Below are 20,512 nucleotides of genomic sequence, written 5' to 3'. Positions count from 1 at the left end.
GGAAATGTTCTCTATTATTGTAAAGGCCAGCAGATTTCCTGAGTGTCCTTGAATGATTTATTCATGGCTTACTTGTACAGCAGCAAAAGAAAAGAATTATACATTACATTTCAAAATCTTCTGTGAAAGTAATTTTAAAAAATATATTTGATAAGACCTTTAATCAAAATTTTAATGAGTTGTCTTTCCAAGTCATAGTCATTAAAAAGGATGTGGTGTCTCCTCCACTGTCATGTCTCAGAGCTGTGTATATTTGCTCCCTTGTTGTAATATATATATGTAATATGTTTTCATCTTACTTTTGGTTCTTAAGTTAAATATTCTTGTCTTTAAGAAAATCCAAATTGTGCTCCTAATTAAGACTGTAAAACATTTTCTCCAAGGTTAAAACACCATTATCACCATACTCTGAGGTGTATATAACACTGATGTATGAATATGTGAATAAAGTTATATGTGCACATGAGTATAGAACATGTATGAATAAAGTTAACAGAGGATGTCCCCTTCCTTATTTTTCTTTATTCTTGCTTTCTTTCTGCATTTCTGTCAAGTTTCAGTGGCTGAATACTAAAGGATGGATGAATGATCTGATAGTGGCCTCTGAATTCTGTGTAGCTAGAAACAGAGACTGCGCTGGTCATATTCACCACTATATACCTAATACCTCAGAATAGCACTCATAGAAATTCAGTACATTAATTAAATGAATGAATGATACAATACCTATTGTGAATACTTCTTTTCAAAAATTTCTTGTTGAAAATGTGTTCTTTGCTATTTTGAAATGACTAGATTGTGAAATAGGGAGAAATTGTAATAGCAAGTGAAAAGCTTTTTTGATGTGAGGATTTTCAAATTTCCTACTGCTTTTAAAAGATTTATTTATCTTTTACTGTAAGGTCAGATATGCAGAGAGGAGGCAATACAAAGAGGAAGATCTTATGTGTGCTGATTTATTCCCCAAGTGGCTACAATGGCCAGAGCTGAGCTGATCCGAAGCCAGGAGCCTGGAGCATCTTCTGGGTCTCCCATATGGGTGCATGGTCCCAAGGCCTTGGGTCATCCTTGACTGCTTTCCCAGGCAACAAACAGGGACTGGATGGGAAGTGGAGCTGCTGGGATTAGAACCGGCATCCATATGGGATCCTGGTGTGAGCACAGCCAGGGTTTTAACTACTAGGCTACCGCGCCAGGTATTTTTAATTTTTTTCCTAGCACTTAAAGAGTAGTACAGTCAGTATTGAATTTAAAGCATGCTTGAAACCCCATTTTTGATATTGATAAATTTTGGATTAATGTTTGGAGTTATATTTGACCATGTGACCTTGAATAGTTCTGCCAATTATGGCCCAACTTAAAGCAGTTTGAGAGCATGCTATGAAAACACACATATTTTTACAATAAATATCAGTTTTAGGGGTTTTAATTGAAACATGATGTGCAGTATGTAAACTATAGTATTGCTGTTGTTTATTTCAGACATAATTTGAGGGTTTTTAGAAGTGAAGGTTATTTCTAAGTATAACAGAATGTTACATACTCTGGGATTCAGAAGTTATTATTTAAGTAAAATACTATATTGTGAAAGACTTGACTGATGAAAAACGCAAAAACTAGAGTTAAGTGTATGTGACTCTTCCAAAAATGTTAGTATAGACTGCTCATTTAATTTCTGAACAATAGGTATATACAAATACTGCAGTTACAGTGGCGATACAACAACCTAATAAAAAGCAACAGCCTAACAACTGGTTTCAAGTGTCACGTGTATTTTGATAAGGTACAAAGTAGCCATGACATATTAGAAACTTTGATTTAATTCCTTGTTTTGAAAGGTTATTTAACACTTGGCTACTCAGCAGTACTGGTAAACTTGGAGAATAAGATCTTACCCGATGTTTCACATCTTTTCAGCTCTTCCTAATTAGAATATCGCTGTTACTATTTGCTTAGCTTTTGCCCCTCTGTCGCTGTAAGGGTATGTTTTCATGCTATTTTTTTTCTCTAGGCATCCACAAGGACAAAGATAAACCTCCCAGCTTCTCTGCTGTCCTTGAGACTTTAAGGCGTACCTTGACAGATTACCAGAACAAGCTGGAAGATGCATCTAATGAGGTAAAACTTGCACTGTTTGGCTCCACACGTATAGCCTTCGGCCTGTGCCAGTACGTATCCCCTGCTTGTTGCAAAGGTCAAAAAGATTGGGAATGTTGAATTGACAGCTTCACAGATACTGGACATAATAAATTGTCTGTCACAGTTCTTTCTTTAAGTGTAGCCTAAAGTCGTGTCTCACTTCAGTTTTTCTGACTCTTCAGGCACAACACTGTAGACTGTCGTTTTGCTGGTCTTCATAATTTACCTGTTTTATTTTGATAAAAAGAGCTGCAAGTCATTTAAATGAATGTGTTGCATTTAAATGTTAATATGTTTTGTCATATTTGAAATTAGCTAGTGGAAATTTAGGTTTTTGTCAGTATTTTAGTTCACGATTTCTGTAATTTTTTTAATAAAAAAGAGAAATTAATATTCCCTAAAGTATTGTTAGAAGTTTTTACAAATAAATATCTGTTTGATGCAGGCTGGAAGCTTTTAGTTGGCTGATTTTAAAAGCTCTTCCTCTGTCATCTCATTTGTATTGCTTAATGTGTGGGTTGATAATTTTCATGGGTATTATAATGTTTTATGAATTCATGCTTTAAAAATTGATGAGTTTGTTTAGTTACAGTTTGTCAAATTAGCATATGAAATAATTACAGTAAACACAATTAGTTAGCAAAACAACCACCAGATTGCTTGAGCCAAAGGCAAGTCACATAGCATGGAATTTTGTGTGCATCATTCTGTTTATCCCTGTTTTTTCATATACTAAAAAGACCATGAAACCGTTATATTTCACGTTTCAGGAAGAGGTTTATTTTAGTTTAGTTTGCTATGATGAACAGAGAAGGTAATGTGGGTCATGTTCGTATTTTCAGTAACTGTTAAAATCACATAAAGGAACGTGACCATAGAATTAAATTTCTATGAAGAACAAATATTGGTAAGTTTTTCTCAGCGAGACGAGACAACCTGTATTGTTAGTGGTTTGTGAAGCTCTTCCGAGGCCTACTTTTGGAAGCTGCAGGGTAACCAGGAACACATTACCCACAGCGAACTGTTATTTGGGAGGATGGATGTCACATGATCCTCTGCACAGTTGAAAAGTCGACTCAGCAGGCTTTGGCTTAGTAATGTGCTTTGTTGTGAACCAGTGCCAGAGACAGCAGTGGGGAGACCGAGGGGGTGGCTGCAAAGAAAGCAAAAAGAGCAGTCTGACAGAAAGAAGAATGAACTGTCAAAGAAAATAAATCACAGGCGGTGCAGGACCAACTGATGACCTGCCACAGGCCTTCCCAGTAGGACTGCATATGACCGACCCTGAAGTTGTCATATGGAGAGAAGAGGCCAGAGAATACCCTCCCGATGCAGAGAAAGAACCGGCTCTGGCCCTCTTCTTTCTTCTTTCCTTATCGATGCCACTGCTGTTGGCATTTTGGTCCACTAGGATTTTAAGAATAAAGTTATATTTGTTTACAGTAAGAATACAAGCCTTATCCAGACATCTGGTAACAAGGCAGTGCCATGGCTGACATTTTAAGGTTGAATGCTTTCTTTTCTTTTTAGCAATGTGAGCCTGTGACAGACACTGCGTTACACAACCAAAAGAAACCTTTTTCACAACTCTTGATGACTACTGAAAAATTTGAATTTAAGTAGTTGCATAAAAAGCATTTCAAGTTTAGATTTGAGTTACCCATGCCTGAAAATTTTTAAAAAGTTACTTATATATTTTTTTCCATCAGCTAAACAGCATGAATGACACAAAGGAAAAGGTGTCTAACGAACTTGATTGTAGCAGACAGAAGATTGAGTCTCATACTAAAAGTATAAAGGTATCATAAATTATATTATTAGCTTTTTCCTTTTCTATTCGGCAAATGTAATTACCTTTGTAATATTTTAAGTTAATACAACTGAAAGTAGATTTGACTATTAGAGTATGTTCGTATACTATTTTAGTTTTTATTATTTATTAAAGTGATAAGAGTTATTTTTATTAAAACAATTGAAAATTCAGTTAAGGGTAGAAATTTATTTTCTAGATTTAATGATATAGATTTAAAGAATGATTTAAGAGTTAATGTTAAGCTCAGATACATTTTAAACATATTTTGCTATAACACATCTGTATTTGGGCTCAGTTTTTTTTTATATCCTATTAGGGTGGAGCCATTGTTTTTATGTATCATATTTGGTAGTGTGTTGAGACCAAACTTGGCTAAGGTCCAGAGCAATAGTTCAGTTTATTTTATATGCTGGTTTTATGTACTACATCTTTGCAAAATTATGTTGTTGGAATGGTGTTGATTCATGTTGTGTTTGTTACAGCCACTCAAATAGAATTTAAGGTTCATGAGTATCTGCTTCAGAATGTTATGACATGTGTTTGAGATTTCTAGTAAGGTTGATAATGTCATCGGAAGCTACATGTCCTTACATTAAATTTCAAAGGTTTATTTAAAAATGCTCTTTCAATATTTAAACTTTTGAGCTATCAGTTTAAAAAAATATAAATGGATTGAAAGGAAAGTCCTCTTCAGAGTTTTGGAATTCAAACTTAACAAATTTTCTCATGTCTGAGATAAGATTTTATGCTTTGAACACACATTCCGCAAAGATACTTTAGTGCCTGGTATTGTTAACAAGTGCTTTCTTTGGAGATTCTTGTGTATTACAGATTTAAAGTTTTCCTTATGCATCCTGCTTCTGTGCCCCCTACTCCCTTATCGGAGGCCTTCCCACAATCTCTTCCTTTCTTCAACAGGAGCTTCAGGATAAACTGGCCGATGTCAACAAAGAGTTAAGTCATTCGCGTACTAAGTGCGCAGACCGTGAGGCTTTAATAGGCACGTTAAAAGTGGAACTACAAAATGTGCTACACTGTTGGGAGAAAGAAAAGGCGCGGGCAGCCCAGTCTGAAAGTGACCTGCAGAAGCTTTCCCAGGCTTCCCGTAAGGACACTGAGGTATCACCTGAGGCCAGGTCACTGTCAGTAAAGACCCCCCTTTGATACATTCATATCTACCAGGTGGCTATTTTCACCTGTTTTTGATTTAATTCAGAAAATCTGTCTGAAAGCAGTATTTTGAAATGTTCCTGAAAACAGAGAAGTCAGCAGCTTCCTTTGTGTTACCTTTTTTTTTTTTTTTTTTTTTTTTTGCCAGGGAAATGTAAAGTTTAACCCTTTTGTCTTTTAGACAACTAGTTTTCTTGACTATTTGGAACCATCATGTGAAGTGGTTCCTAGCAGTCCTTTGGAGTTACTTGTTAGCCATTGACATATTTTTTTTTTCTTTAGTTTAGTAGTTGTGTACCCTGATACAGTGGCAACAGTGTGCCTTTTGTCATTGGATAGACCTGGACTTGGCTTTTCAATTTACAAACAGCATCGCTGCAAACCATCCATACAGCTTAGCTTTCTCTTACCTGGTTTGGGATTTGCAAAACAGGAATATCATTAATCACTTTTTAAAATGTTATGACAAAAATTTGTGTTCCTTATGAGCTTGTGTGAGTAGAAATTTCTTTTGTACTTTCTTTTACCCAATGGGATATAGAACTAGTCTAGCTAGTGTGACTGGTTTGTCTAAGTTTTCTTGCATATTGAGTTCATTACTACAGCAAATAAGAACACTAGTGCCGAGAGAGTGAAAAGGAAACATTCTTTCTGCTCTTCTCACAGTCTGGGATTTAAATTGTGTCCACATGAAGGGATTGGAATTGTCCTGCACACCAGATAATGATTAAAGTAAAGGAAACTAGGAGCCTGACAGTATTGTAAAGTCAGCATGTCTACAGCATTGTGGTTGGGCTCAACGTGTGTGAATTGATTCTGGATCTTGGGATTCTCTTTGCATGCCAAACGAATGATTATCATGCTTGGTTTATCACAGCCCAAGCAAAAAAGGGCATAATGGCGACACAGTAAAGGGTCCTTGAGGGCAGGCTTCCTTGAGGATGAGTGTGATCATTGGGCAAATGTGGAGGAGGAGTATTCCAGTGCCTAAATATTACATTTTGGTTAGACACATTTAATAAGATTTCAAAATATTTCAACCTAGTTAAAAACGCAGAAGTCATCTCTCATTGCTTATAAAAGGAAAAGACTGAGCGTATTCATGAATTTGATTTCTTAATTCAATTTGTGGTGGTAGCTACATTTTCATCCTTTTGGTGTTCAATTAGCGTATAGTATTTGAGAAAAAGTAAAGAGCGGTGGCACAGAAGGTAAATGAAAGATATATAGTTTTATTTTATAGATATATAAAATACATAAAAATATAAAATGTATAAATTTAAATAAAATAAAAAATATATAAAATAAAAAATATATAAAATATGTAAAAATTTATAAAATATATAAAAGCTTTTCCCAGTTTCTTCTTTGAAGGTTTATTTATTTTTATTGGAAAGGCAGATTTACACTGCAAAGGAGAGACAGTTAACCATCTGGTTCACTCTCAGATTGCCGCAGTGGCCGGAGGAGCTGAGCCAGGAGTCTCTTCTGTCTCCAAGTGGGTCAGCGTCACCAGGAGTTGAGCTATTCCCCGCTACTTTCCCAGGCTACAAGCAGGGAGCTAGATTGAAAGCGAAGTGGCTGGGATGTGCAGCAGCTCTCATGTGAGGAGCTAGCCCTTGAAGGTGGAGAACTAGCATATTGAGCAATGATGCTGGCCCTTCGCACAGGGTGTAATTATACAACCTTTGCAAATGCTGTGTTCAGTTCTTGTAGTTAGAAGAATTTTTGTTTCATCCTCTGACATTTTCTTCTTTTAAAACTTTTCTGTTCGGTTCGGGCCTTGGGTTTGGGGGCAAGTGCCGCTCTTCACAGTGTGGCAGCTGTGGGGGTGCCCCTGCCGGGTCGGACCCAATGCTGGGGGCTCACGCCAAAGACACTGCTGCAAGGCAGTGAACGAGTCCTCGGCCTCACCCAGGACCCAAGAGAGCTCTTTCCTCAGGGTAAGTGCGCCATGAGGGAACTTGGGAACTGGGTTAAAATTCCTAGCTCCACCCAGCTGCTAATATCTTGCAGCTAGGTGAGTTTGGGAGGGGTTCGGGCCTTGGGTTTGGGGGCAAGTGCCGCTCCTCACAGTGTGGCGGCTGTGTGGGGTGCTCTTGCCGGGTCGGACCCAATGCTGGGGGCTCACGCCAAAGACACTGCTGCAAGGCAGTGAATGAGTCCTCGGCCTCACCCAGGACCCAAGAGAGCTCTTTCCTCAGGGTAAGTGCGCCATGAGGGAACTTGGGAACTGGGTTAAAATTCCTAGCTCCACCCAGCTGCTAATATCTTGCAGCTAGGTGAGTTTGGGAGGGGTTCGGGCCTTGGGTTTGGGGGCAAGTGCCGCTCCTCACAGTGTGGCGGCTGTGTGGGGTGCCCCTGCCGGGTTGGACCCAATGCTGGGGGCTCACGCCAAAGACATTGCTATAAGGCAGTGAACGAGTCCTCGGCCTCACCCAGGGCTGGCGGCCTGCTCTGGGGTTTTTTAAGATATGTTTGATGCCTGGGGACACCCATGACTAAGTCCAATTTTAGTGTAGGTGAGTAGTGAATCTTGGGTGATTCCCAGTGACAGGGTCATGGAAGTTTTACGCATGCATGGGCACTGAGACCTGGTGGTTTGGAGGGAAGTTCCCAGGAGACAGTTACGGTTAGTCAGATACACCAACCCAATTCGGAATACAGAAATGGCCTGTTTGCCTAGAACATCACTGATCGTCACACACCAGCCCACACCAATACTATGGATGGGGGCCTCTTTGGCAGTGATGGGTATCATTACCCAACTGTTTGGTGGAGTGGTGGAGTGGTCACATTTGGCAGGGTCAAGACTGTATCCAGCACGCGAGAGAACTTGGTCTGGGGGTAGACTCTATGGGGTTGTGTGGGCCCAACCCTGTGGAAATACAAGTTCCCCTAGTTGGACACCCTAACAGAGTTGAGGTTCCCACCAAGGGGCGCGTGTGCTGGAATGGGGTTGCGTTCTATCTAGGAAACAGCTGCAGTCACCCAAGGCACTAGTGTGGGCTGGGATAGGATGCACCAGGCCAGTTCAGACCCCAACACCATCTGGTGTCATGGAGAACCAGGGTAGATGAGGGACTGACTAGGTTGGGTCTCAACCTCCTACTGAGCCATGTGTGAGCTCTATGTGGGTATGGACGAGCCATGGCTGGGCTGAAACATCCAACAACAAGAACCAGAATGGGGTGAAAGCCAGCCAGGAAAAGCCACTGTTCCTGCTAGGACAGGAGGTGAACTGAGTAGGGTTGGCTCAAGGACCCCCTGGTATGTGCAGAATCTGGCATTGGGGGAGGGGTTCTGATGGAGGAGCCTGGACAACTCCTCTGGCAGGACACAGTCCCTGCAGGTAAGCGCAAGAAGCATGATAGGAAACAGCCCAGAATAGGCCATGGAAAGTTTCCCACTGGCACACATTTGGCATGGGTCAGGGGCAGACCAGGCTGAATCAGTTCATGTCATGCACTGGCAAATCCGAACACCAGAACAGAGTGTGGGTTGAGCCGGGTTTGGTTGCGACAAAACCAGTACACATTATGGAATGCCAGGGCGAAGTTGCCTGTACTGGATTTGACAGCAGCACCCAACCAGCACACGTGAGATCCAGGAAGGGAGTGACAGAGCTGACAGGGGGATTAAGGGGCTGGTCCCCTCACCGGACAGCTACTCCCACTGGAGAGCGTGGGCTGGGATAGAGACAGACCAGACTAAGCAAGGCTGCAACACCTGTGCGCTGCATGTGGAATAGATCAGGGAAAAGCCAGGCTGGGCTGATTATTCCTGTGGGTGCAAGCATAAATTAGAGTGGGTGAGGGATGTTTGGGCTTGGCCGCAGCATCAGCTGGCAGAAGCTGGCACTGGGGACTAATTATGCCAAGTCAAATCACAGAACCACCTAAAGAGTGCATAAACCAGGACTGAGAGAGACCTGGGAGGGAAAAAGTGGGTTCCCCCTTCCTGGGTCACTAGTCCCATGGGAGGGCATGAAAACTAGGACGGGGGCTGGGGTGGCTAGACAGAGAGGCACTCAACAACATCTGTGAGGGCTGGAGAGTTGAGTTGGTTAGATGGAACTAAGCTTTAATACCCATTGACAAGTACAAGAGCCAAATGGGATGGGGGACAGACTGGTCTACTGCTACACATATTGGCAAACCAGGGTAGGGGGTGGGCCTGATGGGGGTTATTGTGGGTCGCCCCGACTAGGCTGCAGCTCCCATTGGTTGATGTAAGGGCCGAGTATGTGCTGGGCAGAACCAGACTGGACTGCAACACCCATTGGTTCCAGTAGAAATCAGGACTGAAAACAGAACCAACCCAGCAATCGCAACCACCAGCTGATTGGGGTGATGGACTGTGCCGGGCCCTGTGCTTGCTAAAACATACAAGAATCTGGTCTGGGAATACCTCAAGGTTTCTTTGGAGATTTCCCCAATCGAACTGCTGGACTCAGAACTCTAACCAGGAAAGGACAGAAGACAGAACAAGTCAATCAACCACCTCAGCTATATGTTGGCAGCGAAATATGGGGCAAACGGAGACTTTATGATGGACCATATCAATCAGTGGACGACCTCATCGAGCGAAACTGGCAGCGATTCATAACTGGAGAACTATTAAAATCACTTGAGCAGATATCTCAGAGCATGCTCCACATCTGGGACTTGGGGTGGGCAGGAAACTGGGTGGGGCTTCTCCCTCAATATCCCCCTTTACCTCAGATACATGATGGAAACAATATGGACATAATAGTATTACCCACTTCCCTATACCCCCTGAACCTTTTTCTTTTAACCGCAATTAACTATGTAAAGATTGTCAACAACAATAAAATAAAATAAAATAAAAATAAAAAAGTAAAAATAAAAAAAAACTTTTCTGTTCTTGTTGATATATTAAAAAAATCTTGAGGGAACTTGTTTTATTCACATAGAGCATTCATTTTGTAGCTTCACAGTTACGTTGTCTTTAGATTCTGTGGTTTGGGATGTTATAGGTGAAACACCTTATAAAAAGAACCATTTCACAAGTTATTAAGTAAGTCTTCTGCATGTGTTCAAGATGGGATCAACGTTAACCTGAGTTTCGTAGGATAGTAAATGTTCCTAGGTTTCTTCACAATGAATTGCTTAGTCATTATAGTGATAATATACAGTTTTATTTTTTAATGAAAAAAGATAGACATAAAAGTGTACATGTTTATGGGAACTATATGATATTGTAGTACATGTGCATATTGTGCAATATCCATTTAGAGGATAATATACTTTAAATTTTGAATTTTATGGTACATTTCCATACAGTTTGGGATTTCCCTACTCCCTCCAGGATAATATACTGTCAAAGAACTGCTTTTACATGTCTAATCAGTTTTGAAAATATGTCATGGGCAGCTATATTTTTTTCCTTTGTAATATTTAAACACCTGCAAATGCCCAGGGTGTCAAATACTGTATGAACTTCTAAGTAGGGAAAGCAAAGGAATTTGTCTTCCATAGCTTTCATATCATTGTATTTCCTGTAAGTGGTAAGTCAGTTGTACTCTGGAGGAAGAGAAGTAATTGTGTACATTTAAAGTACACTTATTGGTATAACTTTTTCTTTATTATAGTTGAATAGCTAGCTCTCTTTATATATGTATCCATATATACATTAAAACTTAAATAACATCTGCTTTGACCAATGTAAATGTGAATTATAAAGCTGCCATACTGACTTCCTTCAGAGGATTTAGGAACAACTAGTCCAGAAACATTATGTTGCAACTCAGGGAGCTTGGGCCTGGCAGGTGCTCAGTCAGATCTCATACTCAGCAGCAGAACTGGGGTCAGAACCAAGGCTTACTGGCTTCTATGCTTCAGAGTTTGGTTTTGAATGCCAGCTGTAAGCAATTCCAAGGATTCTTTCTGCTGTTTAGTTGTCAATGTGTGTGTCTGTGTGCCAGTCAAGAGGCAGTATTCTGAGAATTAAGCATTTTAAACCTTTTCTAGTTTTTTTTTAAAAAGAAGATCTCTTTGTATTTTGCCTGAAAGTCAGAGTTACAGAGAGAGAAAATGAGACACAGAGAGAAAGATCTTCTGTCTGCTGGTTTACTCCCTAAATGGTTGCAATGGCCAGAGCTCAGCTGGTCTGAAACTTGGAGCCAGGAGCTTCATCTGGTTGTCCCACATAGGCGCAGGGGCCTTGAGGAATCCTCCACTGCTTTCTCAGGCCATAAGCAGGATCTGGATCAAAAGTAGAGTAGCTGGGATAAGAATGGGTGCCCAAAGGGATGCTGGAACTCCAGCAGGATGACTGGCTCACTAAGCCATTGTGCTGGCCCCTTTTCTAGATTTTAAACATAATTTCTTCATTATTTGTAGTATAAATGGGATCCTTACCAAAGTTCAAGAAAAATGTATATTATGAAAAAACAATATATAGATTTCAAAAAATTTTTTGTATCCCAATAAACTGTTAACTCAATTTTCCATGAACTTTTTGAGGTACCCTCATCTGTTTTATTTCTTGCAATGTTTATGTATAGGAATCAGTTTTTTCTTATTTTATTGCAGGAGAAACTAACCTTCCTTCACACTCTGTATCAGCACTTGGTAGCAGGCTGTGTGCTCATAAAACAACCAGAAGGCATATTGGATAAATTCTCCTGGTCTGAGCTTTGTGCGGTTTTGCAGGAGAATGTTGATGCCCTGATTGCAGACCTCAACAGGGCTAATGAGAAGGTAACTGTCCTGAGGCACCAGATACCTCCATTAAATCCAGTGACATTTGTCCACATCACAGTATCATTAAGAGGGGCTGACATTCATCTTATTTCAAAAAGAATTTGGGTGTTAATAATTCAATACCATTAATTATGGCTTGTCTACAACTCAGTTTGATGCCATTGCTGTGGGCATGTAAATGTGACTGAAGTCTGTATGAAGTCTCTAAGCTCCACTTTCTGTGCAGGACATGCTAATACTACTAGCCAGTATTAGCCACAGGGACCTAATTAAAAGAAAATAAATTAATCTTACTGATGAAGCAATTCAAAGAACTTAGTCATTTACATTAATAAAGCAAGTCTTTATGTTAGCATAAAATGGAAACAAGATTCAGTTATTCAAAAACATGATTTTGAAATTCTTAGGAAATATAAGGTGTTATTTTCAAAGCACTTAGAGAATTTTCATTTGCATGTTTATGACTTATTTCTTGAAATAAAACAAACTGTATATTGGAAAACTCATCCCATGATTTAGAATGTAGGAGGTACATTTTGTAGGAGAAAACAGTGAAATTTTACAGTCGTTTACTATTTCACAAACCTAACAATACAGTCTTTCAAACAGAAAAAAAAAACGCTTAAACTTGATTTGGCTATAGAAAATGAAAATGACTTAGCAGATCAACAAATGCCACTGGTAAAAATACTGAATCTTATACTCGATTTGTTGAACTTACTGGAATTGCATTCGGTGATTTGGTTTCAGGTCTTAGTTATAATGACATTTGCTCTTACGTGACAAAAAAAGAGACTTGTTAAACAGCTAAGAAGAATTGGTTAAACTATTAGCATAACATTTGGACCCAATTGTAGGGGGGATTGAGCATTTTTGCCTTAGTCTTGTTGGCAAACACAACTATAGGCACTAACAATAGAACTGAGTAGCAGAATCGAGAAATGAGGGATAAATTGTGAGAAGCACAGAGCTGCTGTTCCTGATTGTGGTTGTGCATATAGTAGGTTTGAAAATCAGTGATGGTTAAAACAAGTGTTTTAACTCTCTGAGATGGCATTGTGTTTTGAACAGTTTTTTGTAATTTTGGAGTACCATTAATTGTCACACAATTCAGGACAGAAAGTTTTTTTTCCTCTAGTGTTTGTGAAATTGGAATAATCTGCTTTTTATATGTAGAATGATTTCAAATTTGTAAATTTCACTTAAATACGTCCTTTTCCTTTGAGGGATCTGAATAGCCTTAGCACATTCTAGAAGTAAGAATTTCTTGCTGAGTCTTCTTAGTAAAATAGTAAAACTGATTATAGAATGAATAGCTTTATTAGAGAACAGAATAAACATGTTATCAAAGTACACAAATGATAGAATTTTCTGATAAAATATATATGCTGCAGGTTCATATTTATTTACCTACACTTAAGAATATTGTATATTCTTATATAATCTAAAGGTGTAAAATAGAGTAGAGAATTTTGGGTGTTTTTTGGGCAGGTGATACTAAGAAATGGTATGTTAATATATATCATTTTCTTATACATTTCTCCGTATAGATAAGCCATCTAGAGTATATTTGTAAGAACAAGTCCGACACCATGAGAGAGCTTCAGCAGACTCAGGAAGATACCTTTCACAAAGTGGCCGAGCAGATCAAAGCCCAGGAGAGCTGTTGGAACAAGCAGAAGAAGGAGCTGGAGCTGCAGTACTCCGAACTCCTCCTGGAGGTGCAGAAGAGGGCACAGGTACACCCCACGCCCGGAGTAACCCTCTTACATGTTTGCTTTTAGTCCCACTGCAAATAAGCTTAGAACTTCTTGGGAACCCTGCGAAACTGATGTATGAACGTGGTGTGCAAGCATTCGTGTGTATGGAGACACACAAGGATATGTGTTTGTATGAAGAAATGCCTTTCACTTGAGTTTCATTAAAAACAGTTGAACATCTGCTTTTGAACTAATTGATGGACTTGTATTTCCTTTATTTTCAAAATAAACATTAGGAGATTTGGTAAGATACAAACATTATTTCTGTTGGTATAGATATTTGTTCTTTTGTCCAGTTTACTGAATCTGTGGGAGTTTCTGTGTGAGCCATCCTTTCATTCCTTTTGGTATTAAAATTTGTTATACCAATAACATCTTCTAGGAACACTACGTAAGTTATAGAAGTTGCTGCAAAATTACTAACCATGCAGTATATGCTTTTGTTGGTATTCACTGAGAGTGAAACTTATGGGCAGTTAACATAACCATATTTTTTCCATGAAAATTATCATCAACAAACTGTCATTCCTGCCCAATAAGGAATAATATAATGATGGTGCATAGTTTTTTGGTATTGAATTTATATTGTTCCCAAGATAGGACGCTTAAGAACAGAGGTTGTGTATTTTTCCCATGGTTGATGCAATCAATCTTTTTTTTTCTCCTTTTTTTCCTGGTTATTATTGCTAAGTTCCATTAAAAAAATCACCAAGAAGCAGCATGTAAATTTATCTGCTATTAACTGGTTTCAGAATTCTTAAAATGAGACACTTTATATTAAGGACTCTATAAAGAACTTACACTTTTCTCTGAATTTGAATGAATCAAAATGCTCTCTTAAAGTAATGTTTGTAAATCATATTCAGATATTGTGTGGTGTGCTCTGCATTTTCTGTTGCTGAAGTGAAAGACTTGAGCAATTTATGCTTAATGTGTGATATTAACATACAGGGAAGCATGCAAATGTAAGGTATTCATTTTTTTGGTCGGTATAAATATCTGTGTAATCATTACTCCATTGAAGACTTGAACATTGTCATGACCACAGGGAGTTCCCTTGTTCTTTCTTCACTCCATTTTCTGTTCTTTTTATTTTAAAGATTTGTTTTATTTTTATTGGAAAGTCAGGTTTGCAAAGAGAAAGAGAGGAAGATCTTCTGTCTGCTGGTTCACTCCCCAAGTGGTCACTATGGCTGGCGCTAAGCCGATCCGAATCCAGGAGCGTCTTCCATGCGGCCGCAGGGTCGCATAGCTTTGACCATCCTTGACTGCTTTCCCAGGTGAAAAGCAGGGAGCTGGATGGGAAGTGGAGCAGCTGGGGTAAGCACTGGCACCCATATGGGATTCTGGTGCATGCAAGATCAGGACTTTGGCCACTAGGCTACTGCATTGGGCCCTCAGTCCATTTTCACTCTTCATGGGGAATCATTCTTCTGATGCTCATTGTTATAGATATGTGTCACCTGCTTTTGAATTTCACATAAATGGAATCATTTCAGTATGTAATCTTTGTGATTGGCTTATTTCCAATATTTGGGACATATTGTCATTCGTGTTGTGGGATGTATCAGTAGTTCTTGCTTCTTTATGGTTTAATAGTAGATTGAAGACTAATGGATAGTCAAGTTGTTTCCACTTTTGGACTATTGATGAAAAACTGTTTTGAATGTTATTACACAAGTTTTTTTGTCAGCATGTTTCCATTTCTCTTTGTTAATTACTCAGAGTGCAATTGCCACATCTTGGAATAGATGTGTGTTTATAATAAACCGTTGAGGGTTTGTCTAAAATAGCTGTTATTTTTATATATTCCCATAGGGAACATATTTTCATTGTTCTCTGTCCTCTTCAGCAGTTGGTATTGTTTTTACATTTTAATTCTTTATTTTAAGGTTTATTTAAAAAATTTATTTGAAGAACAGCACAAGAAAAGAGAGAGAGAAAGAGAGAAAGGGAGAGAGACTGATCTTCCATCTATTGATTGACTCCTCAAGTTGCTGCAACAGTCAGGTCTGAAACAGGCCAAATCCAGGGACAAGAAACTCCACCTGGGTCTCGGGTTAACTGAAACCTCCTGCACTGCCTTTTTAGCCTTGATAGCAGGAAGCTAGGTCAGAAGTAAAACAGTTAGGATGTGAACCAGCAATTTTAAATGGGATGTTGACAAGACAAGCAGTGGTTTAACTTACTGTGCCACAATACTGGTCTAATATTTTTAATTTTAGTCATCATATAGGTTTTAAAATATTTTCATTTTGATTTTATGTTTTCTTCATGATAAAGAATGGTTATACACTTTTCATAAACTTGTTCATCACGTATCTTCCTTTATAATGGTAGCTCTGCAAGTGCTTGTCCGTTTGATAAACTGGGGGTGTGTGTGTGTGTTTAAATTGGTCTTGACAGGTTTTTAAAAAATTGTTTATTTGAAAGTCAAAGTTGCAGAAAGAAGGGGAGGAAGGGAGGAAGAGAGAGAGAGAGAGAGAGAGAGAGACAGAGAGAGAAAGGAAAAAGAGAGAGAAAGAGAGAAAGAATCTTCCATTTGCTGATGTGCTGCGATGGCTAGGGCTGGGCCAGGCTGAAGCCAGGAGCCAAGAGCTTTTTCCGAGTCTCACATGTGGGTAGCAGGAACCTGAGCACTGGCCCATCTTCTGCCGCTTTCCCAGATCATTACTGGGGAGTTGGATCAGAAATGGAGCCGCTGGGACTGGGATGCTTGCAATGAAGGCCGCAGTTTTACCTGCTAGTTCACAATGCAGGCCCAGATGTTTGTGTTTTATTGTTGATTTGAAGGAGTTCCTTTTATATCCTGTGTACACATCTTTTACACAGGCTGTTCAACTTAAAATTTTTTCAGATTTACAATGGGAATGACAGTGATACATATTAAGTGAGAAGTATGTTTCATCTTTTCCTGGGTAGTACAGTACGTACTCCGTTGTGTTTCTGGGAAGTAGTGGTGAATGGTAGCTATGGGATCATGGGGGTGAGCAACCGATATTTTAATTGCAGTGTCTTGTTAGCTTATGATTTCTTCTGGATTCAGTTCACTAAATTTTGACTCACAGTAGTTTTAACTTATGGTAAATTAATTGGGACATAACTGTATTATCAGTTGAGAAGCATCTATACCTGCATCATTGTTACTTTTCCTAGTCTTCCACATATATTTTCATTAAGATTTTGTTGAAGATCGCAAGCTTTACAGTTTTCATAAAGTCAAACATGAATTTTTTTGTTAGTTATTTTTCTGTGCTAGGTAATATTTAAATACACCACAAATGTGAAGATAATTTTAATTCCTCCTAGTAGTGTTACAGTGTAAGCTTTCCTGGGCGATCCTCTTCAAGTTAATTTTTGTGTATGATGTTAGGTGGTGGCTTGGTTTCGTTTCCACCGCTTCCTCCAACTCTTCCTCCACTCAGCCTTTGCATCTTTGTAAGAAAACACCTGCATATGTAAACCACAGCCCTGTCCATCTGTGTAGTTAAGCCTTTCCAAAGTGTCATATATATCGAATCATCAAGTATGTTGCAGTATAGACTAGGTTTGTTTCAAAAACTAAGGTGAATTTGAGATTTGTTCACATTGTGCTCTCAGTTTGTTAGTTTCTTTTTATGTTGCTGGGTAATCTATTATACATAAGGATATTTCAAAGCATTCATGTAAAATAAAAATAAAAGATTTATTTTGGATGCAAAAAATTGAAATCTATGTATACAGGTTTTCCAAAAGCTGATGCAAAGTGTACGTTAGGAAAAAATTGTGCTTAGATTTAAGACATTTTTCCATGAGCATTTTGAAGTACCTTCCTAATACTCACTTTATTCAGATAATTGCTGATGGCCTTAGAATTGTTTTGGTGAAGGTCTGATGTATGATTTGAGGTCCATTTAAAAAATACCTATTTTTTATTGAGAGGTAGATTTTTTACAAGGAAGGAGATGCAGAGAGAGACACAGAGATCTTCCATCTGCTGGTTCACTCCCAAATGGCTTCATTGGCTGAAGCTGAGCTGATCTCATAGCAGGAGCCAGGAGCTTCTCATAGGCCTCCCACATGGGAACAGGGGCCCAAGGACGTGAGCCTTACTCTGCTGCCCTCTCAGCAGGAGCTAGATTGGAAGTGGAACAGCCAGGGCTTGAACTGTCACCTATATGACATACTAGTGCCACAAGCTGAGGATTATTTTGAATTGCCATCACACCTGTCCCCTACCCCCACTTTCTTTCTTTCTTTTGTAATGTGGGTATCTGGTTATGCCAGTTCCATTTGTTGAGAAGATGGTCTGTTCCCTGTTGAGTTGCCTCTGCACTTTTGTAGAAAATCAATCACTGTGTTTCTGTGGGTTATTTCTGGACTACTCTGTTCCATTTAAGTGCCTATCAGCTTTTCAATATGTACTGATTTAATTACTATTGCGTTTTTGTAAGTCTTGAAATCAGATAATGTGAGTCTTCCAACTTCTTTCTGTTCCTATCAGAGTCTTGGACTCACTATTTTTATTCTGAAACTGTAGGAAGTCATAGAGATTTGCTTTTTTGAAGTAAAGAGAGGATCGGTCATCACAGATGCTAAATACTAGGCTTTGATCGGTGTTTCTGCTGTTGGGAATGTCCACTTCTGTTGTTCCTGAAAATAGATTAGTGTTATGTATTGGCATGCATTCTCTGCTATTCATGTATGGATTGGATTTTCATGAAATATAATTGAGTTAGCAGCAATCCAGTTTCTTATATTTGGTAAACTACTGTTATAAAACACAAGACCCATTATTTTATGATATTTTCTTGTAATCAATTAGATTTCTGTGCCTCTCCCCCAAAGCTGCAATGCAAATAAAATATTTTCATTTGATGTGTTTAACACAGTTTTAGAAATTCTATTAATAAAGACATGAAGGGAAAAATTCATAGTTACTTCATAGGATTGTGGGTTGAAGAGAATGTTCAGTATCACATGAATACAGTCACTATAGAAGCCATCTGCTGGAAAACAAAAACTTGTCTACTTCCACTTTTTAATACTCGGTTATTATAAGAAAACGATCGGTAAAAGACAAGTAGTTAAATAAAAAAAAAACTGTACTTGGATTTAAATTGCATTTGCCTGGAAAAAACATAGAAGGATTTTGTGTAAGATGTTGACTGCTTAAGTTTTAGAATGATTAAGGTATATTTTATTAGGTAAGTGAAAACAAATGAAGATGGCAGCCTGGTTTTGTCTTTGCGGAAGGTAAAGCATTGCACCATTCGGTAAATAGCTCTCGGAGTGCATGCCTGCTGAAGCTTCTGAAGCTTCTGGGCCAGAAGCCACACTGCATTTCATTTACTTACTTTGTTTTTGTAATCTTATACTCATGTTCTTTTAATTTACAATTTATGTTCTTGCACAGAGCTGCTGTTCCTGATTGTGGTTGTGCATATAGTAGGTTTGAAAATCAGTGATGGTTAAAACAAGTGTTTTAACTCTCTGAGATGGCATTGTGTTTTGAACAGCTTTTTGTAATTTTGGAGTACCATTAATTGTCACACAATTCAGGACAGAAAGTTTTTGCTTCTATTCTACTCCATTGATCCTCCTCTATGCCTTTCTGCCAGTACCAGGCTGTTTTAATAACGACTGCCCTATAGTATGTCCAGAGGTCTGAAAGTGTGATTTCCCCCCCGCCCCCATTTAGCTTCCTATTTTTCAGGATGGTTCTAGCTATTTGTGTTTTTTTTTGTGTTTCCAGATGAACTCTTGTATCATTTTTTCCAGTTCTATGAAGAATGTTTTGGGTAATTTGATAGCTTTCTATTTTGTGCATTTACATACCCCCCTTTTCCTCTAGCTTCACCACAGTTGTATGAGGTCATTTAAGCATCACTTCTGTTTTGCAAAGCAAAGTGAAGATTCACAACTAAGACTTTTATTTGTGCAACAAGCATTCTAGGAGCATTATTAGCATAAAATTATCAGTATACACTGTTTAATATGTTTTGACACATACAGAAATTACAGAGTGAATGTTTTTGACTGCTCTGCATGAATTACCATCACCATCTCCCGGTCATTTTTTTTGCATTATATACTAACACTGTTTCTTTTAGAAATATTGGAACCTTTGTATTTAAAACAACATTTGAAAACAGTTCTATGTCCTTTCAATTTCACTTTTCTTTAAGGTTTATTTATTTAGTTGTAAGTCAGAGTTACAGAGAGAGAGCGAGAAACACTGAGAGAAGTATCTTCTTTGTACTGTTACATTCCCAGTGGCCACAAGGGCCAGGGCTAGGCCAAACCCAAGCTAGCAGCAAGCCACGGACCAGGAGCCTTATCCTTATCTCCTGCACGCATGACAGGCACCCAAACCTTTGGGCCATCTTTTGCAGGTTTTCCTAGACGATTAGTAGGGAACTAAATCAGAAGTGGGACAGCCAGCACACCACCAGCTAGCACCAATCTGGGATGCTGGTGTTACTTGTGGCAGATTTACCTGCTGTGTCACAAAGCTGGCCCCTAATATTTCTTGATCTTGAATTTCGAAGTGATTCTTGGTCAGTTAATAAATATTTATGGAAATGTTTAAAGCTACTAAACTGTGCCACATTGTTCATTGGTCACACATTTTAATTTCCTTTATTCGTGTTTCTCTTAGACTTAAAATTTTTCTGGCACTTTTATTCTCAGTCTACTGTTAAAGAGAACCCTTGAGTGATTGATTACTCAAAGAATAAATTTTGTGTTGCTCTAGAAACAAAAGAGGAAATACAGGTGCATCCCAGTTTTTGGCACATATTGTTGACATGCTAAATTTACATGATGATACTGTTTTAAAATAAATAATCATCATGAAGCGTGTGTATATGAGATAATGAGTTTCCTAGATTATATGATAATTCTATGTTTAATTTTTTAAG

At 38.7% G+C, this 20,512-nt stretch overlaps 1 protein-coding gene across 6 annotated transcripts in view; it reads left to right on the top strand.

Annotated features, from left to right (window-relative positions):
* CCDC171 (coiled-coil domain containing 171) overlaps positions 1-20,512 on the top strand; it is a 304,667-nt gene that overhangs the window by 106,622 nt on the left and 177,533 nt on the right. For all 6 annotated transcript variants that reach the window (XM_058672681.1, XM_058672678.1, XM_058672679.1 and 3 more), the window contains 5 exons: positions 2,012-2,118; positions 3,849-3,938; positions 4,871-5,071; positions 11,680-11,847; positions 13,401-13,589. In XM_058672681.1, the coding sequence (XP_058528664.1) occupies positions 2,012-2,118; positions 3,849-3,938; positions 4,871-5,071; positions 11,680-11,847; positions 13,401-13,589 (755 nt within the window). The remainder of the gene's footprint in view (positions 1-2,011; positions 2,119-3,848; positions 3,939-4,870; positions 5,072-11,679; positions 11,848-13,400; positions 13,590-20,512) is intronic.

Source organism: Ochotona princeps, chromosome 14, assembly GCF_030435755.1.
Source record: "Ochotona princeps isolate mOchPri1 chromosome 14, mOchPri1.hap1, whole genome shotgun sequence".
Classification (NCBI taxonomy): Eukaryota; Metazoa; Chordata; class Mammalia; order Lagomorpha; family Ochotonidae; genus Ochotona; species Ochotona princeps.
This window is presented reverse-complemented; position numbering and strand designations above follow the sequence as displayed.